This window comes from Vigna radiata, chromosome 6 (genome assembly GCF_000741045.1).
Source record: "Vigna radiata var. radiata cultivar VC1973A chromosome 6, Vradiata_ver6, whole genome shotgun sequence".
NCBI lineage: Eukaryota > Viridiplantae > Streptophyta > Magnoliopsida > Fabales > Fabaceae > Vigna > Vigna radiata.
In genome coordinates this window covers 901,972-913,499 of record NC_028356.1, presented here as the reverse complement: position 1 = coordinate 913,499, position 11,528 = coordinate 901,972, and the positions used below count along the sequence as shown (strand labels likewise).

Sequence of the window (11,528 nt, the reverse complement as noted above, 5' to 3'; positions counted from 1 at the left end):
TCTTTTATGCTGGTCTTCTTTCACACTCGTCGTCGTCGTTTCTCTCTTGCTCGTCTGCGGTTCCCGTTCCCGCTAAGCTTCTCCATCTTTTCTTCGCCATTAATTCCTATGGTCCGCAAGTTAATTTTTTTTTTTTTAACTTTTGTTCACAAAACTTTGATTTTTTTAACATTCTTAGATCCTAAGTTTTCCATCTTCTTGCATTGTCTTGGTCTCTTCTTGAATGAATAACTGGGAGAGTTGCAGAACATTCATATATTATTGTGTTATTGGGTTTAGGGTTTTGGTAACCTTTGTTTTTGTGTATTATATTTTGTTTGATGTATGGATTGATTGATTTAGGATTTTACGGTAATTTTATATATATATATATATATATATATATATATATATATATATATAAATTTATATATTTTTAATTCATTTTTTTGTAGTGTTCATAATTAAGTTTCTACTTTTTAATTTTTCTGTTAACTAAATTATTAAAATAATATGTTGTCTTATCGTCTTATTTATTTAGTAAAGAAATGTGAGATAATGATTAATATTGATATTAATGTAAAATAATGGCATATGATATTATTTTCTTAAATAAAAAGATAAATAAATATAAATAAATAAAATAACAAAACAAATTATATCACTCAATTAAAAATATTAAAGAGTATAAACTCAATTAAAACATATTACATTTTGAATCTCTCTAAAAAATAGAAAATTAACTTTCTTAAATTTACAATAGAATTCAAACTTAACCTTTATTCATTTGAATCATTGTACTTTGACTCTTGGCTGCACTAGGAAATGAAAGCTCCAAGGTAAAATGCTAAAGAAGCCACAACAATGGACTTCAGCATAATCGAGGATGATATGCAGCCTTTATCAGTACGAATGAAAAGTGCTTCATATACAGGTAAATTGATCATTACCACCAAGAAACTCACTGTAATCTGCATCATCAATTGGTTCCAGCTCAATTTCAATTCCATTAGAATTCTCACGATTCCTCCGACCAGACCAAAAAGGTTCAGCAAAACCACTGTTCCTAAGATGGTCAACATGATTGAGGAGCCTCCAAACTCAATGATTCCTTGTTCGTATCTAGTTTGAACATCCTCAGTTACTACTTTATCTGTGATCACAAAGTTTGTATGTGACAATCCTAGTTGCTTTGTCATGGTATTGATGAAACCAAAGAGATAAGAGGTGACTCTGTGGATGAACTTTATTCTCTGCAAATTCCACCATGCCTTTATTGTGGATCCACAAGACAAATACTCACACAAGCTATAGCCATAGGTAGCAAGAAATGCATACACAAATGGAATGACCCACATGCTTGAAAGCTGCAAAAACACGAAGGAGAGCAAATGAGTGCAACAAAATCAATGAAAGAAACAAAATTTATTACAACGAGACAACCTTTGGGAACAATGGAATGCCATGAAACAAGGAGATGGGAAGAACAATGGCATAACAAAGAGTGGGAAGGGACATAGGAGCCCACAAGAGGTAATTGCAATATCCCATTTGAACACCCAAGTGTATCTTTCCATGCCCATAAATGAAAGGGCAATACTTGGAGAAGAAAACTTGAAACAGGCCTTCTGACCACCTCATATGCTGAAGACATGCTACATCCAAGGTTGTTGGAGCTATTCCCACAAATGCCTTTCTTTCTGGGTTGTAATAAATAGATTTCCAACCCCTACACGAGATTACAAGGCCAGTTGCAACGTCTTCTACAGGAATACCATATACTAATCCCATCTGTAACACTCAGAAGTTTTAATGATCAAAATATCCTGGATTGTGAACTGGTTCAAATGGTGTAAAAAATTATTTTTCATTACAGAATACTTTTAAATAGAAATTTGGAAAGCAAACATACACCTACCTCCTTCCCCCATTGGGTGCCCTCTTCATATGTACAAGTGGCAAGAGCCTTCGATGCTTCATTCAGTTCATCAATTGTTCTGTTGTTGTTTCTTTTAGGCTTCTTCTCCAAATTTACTTTGTAATCTTTCAAGTGAGATCCGGAAAGACTTTCTCTTCTATGTAAGCATCCTGTTCCACAGAACAAGGCTGCTCCATATCCGCATATGCCAGCTAACTCATACTTTATTGCATTACAAAATCGATAGTGTTAGTTCATATTTCGTGTGACTATATTTCATGTTAACATCTATAGTCTGGGTAAAGTTAATGTTATAAGTAATTTTATTACTCACCTTAGCGCTTACAAGATAAGAATTTCCATACTGGTCATTTTTGGTGATGTTACTGAAACTTTGGGGAAATTGTACATATGCTATATCTTGTCCTTTTGTTTCGTCGAGGAAAAAACATAGTATTTCTTGAATTGTATCTGCATTATTGGAGTACATGTCACAGTCCAAGTTGAGGATGAAAGGAGCATTGCTTATTTCGGATGATACTCTTATCTGCNCAATTGTAAGNATTTTATTNTTAGATAAAGAGTNAATAAGTTTAAGACATTACAAATTTAATTAGCATACACTGAATGCAAAAGGTTTAAAAAATGTATATTTGATGATTTTTATAAAACATATAGTTAGTGATTTAATCACTCACCAGTGCATTAACAGCACCAGCTTTGAAGTGATGAGGATGGTTGGNTCGTTTCTCTCGTGCCATGTATACTACTGTTGGAAGTTCAAATCCATCTTCATCTACACTATTTCTATCTCTTCCATCCACTATAATCTAACATAACCATGAACAGATATTAATTACGTAGAAAAACTAAAATGCTCTTCATGTTTTCTCAGAAAATTAAAAATGTTCATACCTGCACAATAGACTGGTGATTCTGCTTTGTCGTTTTTGGGTTCCATTCTGAGAATCCCCTGTGCTCATTCTTCACATTCTCTGGAAGCTCTCCCTTTACTGCGGCTGATTCAATCTCACTTTTCATTTCCTCGTACAATTTCTGACATAAACATATATATATATGTATTTATATATATATATATATATATATATATATATATATATATATATATATATATATATATATATATATATATATAAAATCTCGTTAATTATACATAGGTAAGTTCGTTCAACATGCTTAATAAAAATGAAAAAAAACCTGGTTACCTTGATATGTAAATATGCTTTCTGATACTCAGTGCTAGTGCTTGAATTTTGGAGTTGAGCAAAGAAGACTTCTGGCGACCTAGGCTCAACATTGAATCTTCTACAAAAGGGTAACCAATGTTTAGAGAATATGGAGGCCTTTAGGAGAGCATAGAATGTTAGCTCAGAGCCTCCATCGTCAGAGAGATATACGTTCAATTTATTTGCTGGATAATTGTATGCCATTGCTGATAACACTGTGTTCATCACCATGCATGGAGGTTCCAGTTTTGGATCAGCAGTGCATACAAAAATGTCCACTGCTGGTAAATTCTCCTCATCATATCTGTCCAAAAAAATTGCAAAAAGTTCACTTTTTTTTTTTTTTATTACTTTACTCTTAATAATCCTTAAATGGGTGGTGATAAAAGTTGAAAGTCTAACATTGATAACAGATATAATCAGTGAGTTATAGACTTTAACTTTATCTCTTAAATTTGATGCAAAATAGTCTTAAAATGATAATTTTCTTGATAACACTTTTCAATAATTTTTTTTTTACAACAGGACATATGTCATAATTTTATTAGTCTATTTGAATTTATGTTTAAAAAATATTTAAAACAGATCAATCATAAATTATCACGAATGTATTGTCAAAAAATTGTTATAAAAATATTATTAAAAGAAGTTTTTCTTTTCCTTAGAAAAGACATAACAATAAAAGACACAAGACTAAACACCATTTTGGTAAATAAATTAAAAGGATATATATTTAGAAAATTGAAATCAAGTTTTTCACTATATTTAAAACAATATCTATCATTTGTTTTATATTATTTATTTGTGCAAAATAATTATAATTATAGTGTAGTAGAGAAGTTTAGTAAAAAATGAACTTTGATATTATATTTAATGAACATTAAAATTACGTTTAATTTAAAAACATTATTTTAATATTTTAAAATTATTTGTCAAATATATTTTATAATTCTCTTAGCCAATATGAGCAATATGGATTTCTAGTGATTTGTTGTTTTGAAGTTATTTGGTAATTATCTGAAGGTGTAAATAATTTTGAAATAGTGTAAAGTAAAGTATTGTTGAAAGTGAGTGTTACATTAACCTTTTTTTAGATAGGATTTTAATAAATTAGCAATTTGTTTGTTTCTCTTTATCCAAAGAATTTTAAATTGAAAAAAAAAATCTTCATATTTTAATAATATTTTTTTAACAACTTTCGTGATAACAGGATAAATATTACCATTTCATTTATTTATTTGAATTTATTTAAAAAGTATATTTAAAACAAACCAATCATAAAATATTATATATATATATATATATATATATATATATATAACACGTTATAAAAAAAATTATTAAAACAATCTTTTAAAAAGAAAACTAGTCGAGTTGAAGTTGTGAATGAAAGACTTCTAACTGGGTCACATCCTCTCTTTAAAAGATACTCTAAAAAATAATGGAGAGAAAGAAAAGAAATATATTATTAGAGAGAAAGAAAAATTTGACATTCTTACTTAAAAAAAAAATAAAAAAAGTAATTTTTAATAATTTTTTTTTACAATTTTTTTATAATATTAGTAATTCGTGATTAGTTTGTTTTAAATAATTTTTAAATATAAATTTAAACAAACTAATAAAGTGATAACAGATATTTTATTGTTAAAAAATTATTAAAAAAGTTGTTAAAAAATGAGATACTATTCACTATAATCACCATGGTTGCAGCTTGCAAGATTGGGCACTCATCCTCACTTTCAAAGGGTAGTTTTCATTTATATATTTTTTAATCTGTTTCAATTTTTTTTATTATATCATCTTTGCGGATCTGTTTGGTAGATTTTAAGGTAGTTGTCCCACAAGATTTTAACTTTTTTTTTAAATAAAATATACACTTATATTTACAAACAGCTCATATACTATTAACTACATAAAAGGCAAACAAATATATAAAATGAATATTGTCCTAACATTCGTATCTCTCAACTTTAAACTGAGGATGTCAAAAAAGTAAAAGAAAAAATAGAAATTAATAAATATGATGAATGATGCAATAAAAAAAAGTTTAATTATACTTTTAGTTATTCAGGTTTTAACTATTCATTCATACACTTATATATATATATATATATATATATATATATATATATATATATACTAGTATGCTAAATTAGAAAAATCAACTTAAAGCTGATTTTAAGAAATGTTTAAATCTTTCAAATGCAGGATTTAAAAGGTTCCAAATCTATGTTTTCATCATTAATAGGATGACATAGGAGGGTAATTTATTTTTAAGTAAATAGTTGGTTTAGTATAATAAGTATAGTTATACTTTTTTCAATATAATAAAAAGTAATTATAATCCTAAAAAATGTAATTTTAATAATTTTCTTTAACATTTGTGAATATTTTATAGAAATAAGCATGTATTTGATTTATAATAACTATTGCCTGTTTTATTATGAAAAAATAATAATATTAATACATAATTAAGTTAAAAAAATAACAATAAATTTATAAAAACAAGAAATAAAGAATTTTCTTTCTCTTGTCATGATAAAAAAAATATGTGTTAGGTTTAAAAGAAAAATTAAAATGCGATTATATTTAGTAAAAGTGAGGTTAAAAATGTTTAGTGAATAGATTTGAAGTTGTGTATGAAAGATATTGACAGTTGGAAGTTCTATATCGACTAGAAATATGATAGGAAGACGAAGAAAAGATGCGACGGTTAGAAGTCTTATATCCACTAGAGATACGATAGAAAGACGAAGAAAAGATAGGTTAGGAAGATGAAGCAAAGTAGGTAACCTGTTTAAGAGGGTGTGTTTGAAAGGTGTCTGGTAGAGTATTCTCCATCGAACAGACTGTGTGATGATCCAGTAGAATCCAAAACCAAACTCCGACACCATAACACTCATCCAACACCATCGTCCTCTTTCGATTCTGTCCATGTTCATCACTCTGTAAACCCAGATCAAACAAATAGCACTAAATATTGTTGCTGCGAATACCTTGTACAACCCTCGGAATCTTGCTTCCTTTGTCTCAAACAAACGAACACGGGCTTCATCTTCTCTCATTCTCTTTCTCTCTCGTACGATGAAGTTGTTCTGTCTTTATGGTGAAGGAAAGATTGAGGTACGCTGATTAGTAGATACTGCTGTATAATAACTTTTTGTTATAATATTTTCTTTAAAAAAAACCAAGTAGTCGAGTGACCTGCATGTTTTTTTTTTTAATTATTGTTTCCATTTTTTATATACAAATAATAAAATAGTTAAATTATTATGTAAACTTTGGCTTTCTCATGAAGAAACCAAAATTTTATTAAATAATATAAACGTTAACTGTATAATATGAAATATTAATTTATTTGGTTTTTTTTACCACAAATTTAAAGTGTAAATTATCAATTTAGTAAAAAAATAAATAAATTAAATTTAAACGATTTCAAATGAATAGATCGTGTCTTCTCGCAACTTCATCTTAATACATATAAATTTATAGTAAAATATATATTTTTTATTTATTTTTAATTACATAATTACAATAATTATAATTATAAATTATTTGAACTATTTTCATAATTTGAAACTTTTTTACTTAAATAATTTATACTTTAAATTTGTCTATGATTTCGTTTAAAAATCTAATTTATTTATAAGTTATCACACTCAAAACATTTTTATCCTATTAAATATGAAATTGTATTTTGATAATTTACATTTTATTAAATACAGTGGATATATTACTAAGATGAAACTCTAAATATGATTAAAAAAATAACACATTCAATAGCTATGATATGGTATTTGAGTTTTCTTCTATACTTTATATTTTATTAAATATATTGTATATAATCATCAAAATAAAATTTAAAATATGATTAAAAAACAGCTAATGATGAATATAAATGTAAGTTTCGTATTAACTTATAATTATTATAACTTTCCTTTTCTTCTAGATCTTTCCAAAATTCACACAATAATTCATTTTAACATGTAAATTTGTCTTCTAAATAAAGCATTTAATGGTTGGAAGGAAGTTAGGACTTAGTCCACAAAATCCTTGGAATCTTCCCAAATAGAGGGGAAATGAAGATAAAATAAAACACTGTAGAAATAGAAAATGACAATTTAACATTTTATTTATTAGGATTAATTATATTTTTATCGGTAAAGATTGAAATTAATATTTTTTTTTTAAAAAAATTAAATTAATTTAATTTTTACTTTGATAACGGTATGATTATATGTTTTTAATCAAATTTTATTAAATTTATTTGAAGCATCAATTAAATATATTTAAAATTTTAAATAATTTTATTAAATGTATTTTAAAAAATTAAAGTCACTGTCATTTTAAAAGTGAGAAAATAAATTGATTTAAAATTTTAAAAATAAATTAATTTTAATTTTTACTAAAACTTAAAAAATTAAACCCTTTTATTATTTTTCTGTATGTCATTCTATTTTTTTTTTCCTTTCTCCAACCAGTTTTACTCAGGAAATTAATCGATGAATCAGACATATAAATTGAGAAAAAATTAGTTGAAATGGAAAGTACTGGTTTTGAACTGGAATTTAAATAATTATGTTGTTTTTTCTTTTAGTATTTTTAAATAAAAACTTTTACATGGAAATAATTGTAGAATATTGCTGTTTAACTATTAATTTTACTTTTTTATGTTTATATATACGTATATTGGTTTAAATATATGATAAATGTAGTAATTTTTTTATCATATATGGTTTGTTCAATAATTCAATGTAGGAATTGAAATTAAAAACAATTTGAATATATTTTTCTGTTTTAATATTCTTATATGCATTTTAAAAACAAAACACGAGTAACTTTTATGTAAATTCGACAAATTAAATAACTTAAATTAGATGCAAACTTTTGTAACAAAGTTATTATTAATAAGAAAATGTATATTACAGAAAGAAAAAAATTATTAATTAGAGCATCCTTTCTTTCATCATATACATGTTTTGTTTGAGGGAACGTTTTGTTTTTGTTTTAGCTCTTAAATTGATCTATAATACTTTTGGGCTTTGAGTGGGGTTAGTGAGCCCATATGGACATCCCAGGATGGGCCCATCAGATTTTTTCCTCTACCCATTCTGAAGATTTTTTTCTGATAAAAAAATTTAAATTATTTATTATGATTTAAAAAATAGATTCCGTAGGTTATAGGGTATTAATATAAATGTTACAGGATACAGGGGGCAATGTGTAATTATAAAATTTTACGGTGAGAATGAATTATAAAAGGTTGGAAAGACTTTAATCAAAATCTCTTTTAAGACTTTTAAGTTCAATTTTATACGTACTCTCAAGAAAAAAACATAGATATTATGAAATATTTCTAAAATATTTAATGAGAATATCTTATAAAATAATAAATTATTATCACGTTTTATTATATATAATAACTGATTATTTAATATTTTTAATATATTAAGATATAATAATTTTTATCTAATATTTTAAAGATATTAATATAATAATGATTGATTATCTAATATCTCTACTCTTTAATATTTCATTATCTCAATGTAACAAGATATATTTATTCATCATCTAAAAAGTTTATAAATACATCAACCTAATAAATATAGAAGACTTAACTATTACGTGAATCTCTCCTCAGTCTTTTTTCTTCAAACTTGGAGTTCTTTCACTAAATACAACAAGCTTCACATTCCCGATACTTTAGACAAATTCCCGTAAGAATAAACGCATTGCTAAATGGATAATGATATTTAGACAACATTTTTTTTATAATATTTGAACATCATTTTGTTATTGGTCAATGATGATGTTTATGATTATTATTATTGATTATGGGGTAATTTTAGATCAATCACAAGATGACACGCAGATGATGTTTAAATGTTGTCAAAAAAATATTATCTAAATATCATTATCCTTGCTAAATTCACTCTTAAAATTTATTCATAATTTGTTAAGTATATATTTTTCTTATGTTTCTTTGATATTTTACTATTGTAATATTGTTTTATTAAATTATGAATATTTTATATTGTTGTTTATCACAGCCTGCTTTTTTTTTAAAATATATAGTGTCCCAGAGAATAAAATGTATTCTGATTAAGAAATTAATGGTTGAGATTTACAATAATCAAATGTTTTAAAGTTAATTACAATTTAATTATTATTTGTTTATCTAATATTTATTAAACTTTTTCTTCTTAAATATACTCTTTAAAAGAATGGAATCTTACGCAAAGTATTAATCTCTTATTATAAACCATATTAATAGTGGTTTTTTTTTTTATTTAAAAAGTTATAAAAAGCTGTTGAGCTATTTTTTCCAGAAACTCCTTGATAACAAATGTTTCATACTATGCATATTTCTTGGTATTTATAATTAAAAAAACGATAGTAAAAATTGAATTTAATCGAATCGTGAATGATTTCAAAAAAATTGAAAAAGCTTCTCATATATGAATTTAAAGCCATGGTTTCTGCCATCCCAATTCTTGAAAAATATTAAAAATATATATTTTTTCGTTAATACTTATCTGGTTTCTATTTCTAGTCTTTGATTTCACTTTCATACCAACTTTCTACGAGTAGTTCAATAACAAAAGATCTAAAAGATAGAAAACTAATAATAGGTAACATAAAAGGGTTTGAAAGCTCAATTATTAGCTAATAAGTACTAATAAACTTTTAAATAATTACACAATAGTTCCCCAATCCATTTATAGGTCAAGTTCAATTATCCATTCACACAATAGAAAGCAATGTTTTCTCTTTGATTTTGTTTTTGCCCCCAATACATTTAATTAACCAATGAACTTATGGAAAAGTTAATTTTATTCTTATAAATAGTACTAAAAAAATATGATTTTTAGTTTTTTCACAAATTAATGTTAATTATACAATTTGTTTTTTTCTCCCTGCTGTTAAGTTTCTCCTAGATATAACCCTGATATAATCTCAAAATGATTTTTTTTTTCTTTATAATATAGTAAAATAAATGAAAAATGATACTTTGACAACTTTTGGATGACAAATTTTTGACACCGTGTCACGTTGTCATTGGTCGACTTTTAAGAAAATAAAATTTATTTTTTTCATTTTCTTAAAAATCGATCAATAACAACTATCCGTGTAAAAAATTTATCATCCTCAAAATTGTTAAAGTATCATTTTCCAAAATAAATTTCAACATCCTTTTTATCTTTTAATATAATTAGAAGAAGAAAAATAATAAAAAATTGATTTTATTCTTGAAGAAGATGTATGGGCAACCAAAACATCATGAGTGTCACAAATTATTGCTGACAGATGTTTTTGAGACACATTGTGAAACAAAGTTTGTCTTTTTCCTTTCTCTGATCTGCATCACCATCTCCATTTTCAAAACAAGATTTAATGTAATCTTGATTCCTGAAATACTGCAATGGTAAAAATTTGGTATACAGTCGAGATATTAAGAAAACTTTAACAGCAATGAACATTGAGAAAATTTATATAGAAAATCAAAACATCATTTTCAGTTCAAAATAATTATAATATATCATTTTCAATCTAAATTCTCAGTGATACGAGTTTCTAACTCGAACGACGACATAATAAATTTATGAACTTTTTCATGTATACTGCAAATCAAACTCATTTATATATATGCAAAGATTATAGAGAGACAACATAGTAAAATATAAATAAAAAAAATTACTTTGTTAGCAGGGTGGAAGAGGGTTTTGTTCTTGGAGGGTGCTGACGTGGCGAACTAGTTTACTTCGACTTTTGTTCTGACAGAATTTTACGTAACGCTCCTCACAAGTCACGATACTGGTGAGATCACATCACAGAGACTGTGTGTTACAGGATGATCGTATACAAAACCATTTTAAAGGAATCTTGAATAGTAACGATTGCACAGGATTATTTCCTCTTTCAACTTTCTGTATCTGACATGCTGATGCAAAATTTGTCTTTAAACATACCAGGCATTTTGCATTTTCACTTCAACCCAGCCTATCTCTCTCTTTCCCTCTTCACAAGTATGTGAAGATTCTTCGCTACTGTTTTGCTCAGCAATTCAATGCCATAGGTTCTCTATTGTCTCTGTGAAATTTTCCTAGAAGCACCCTTTCAAAGGTTTTTTCTTTTCTGATATTTGTCGGTGAGTTTTCTTTCGATTCATTGAAAGATGAAATCTTTGATGCGGTTTTTTCATGGGTATTTGTTAAAATGCCCGAATACGCTACTGGGTGGTTGTTTTTGGGTGGATTCCTGTAGAGATCTTTGAAATGTGAGAGTTGGATTGTCTTGAGTTTGATGTTTGCAATGTGTTGTGTTGATACTGTTTTTCTTTCGGTTTCTTTTCTGTAACATCATTTTCTTTTTCCTACCAGGTT

The 11,528-nt window shown here is 26.4% G+C and overlaps 2 protein-coding genes across 2 annotated transcripts in view; one reads left to right on the top strand and one right to left on the bottom strand.

Moving 5' to 3' along the window:
- Positions 1-797: 797 nt before the first annotated feature.
- On the bottom strand, positions 798-6,209 carry LOC106763191 (cellulose synthase-like protein E1). The gene is made up of 8 exons (XM_014647402.1): positions 5,938-6,209; positions 3,124-3,448; positions 2,813-2,953; positions 2,596-2,727; positions 2,232-2,444; positions 1,898-2,119; positions 1,423-1,770; positions 798-1,346 (listed from the first exon to the last, which is right to left on the bottom strand). Exons 1-8 carry the CDS (start codon positions 6,207-6,209, stop codon positions 798-800), a joined length of 2,202 nt encoding a protein of 733 aa, XP_014502888.1.
- A 4,758-nt stretch (positions 6,210-10,967) lies between these two features.
- LOC106764967 (WEB family protein At5g55860) overlaps positions 10,968-11,528 on the top strand; it is a gene marked incomplete in the record, with an annotated part of 3,460 nt that continues 2,899 nt past the window's right edge. Inside the window, 1 exon segment of the mRNA XM_014649428.2 lies at positions 10,968-11,293.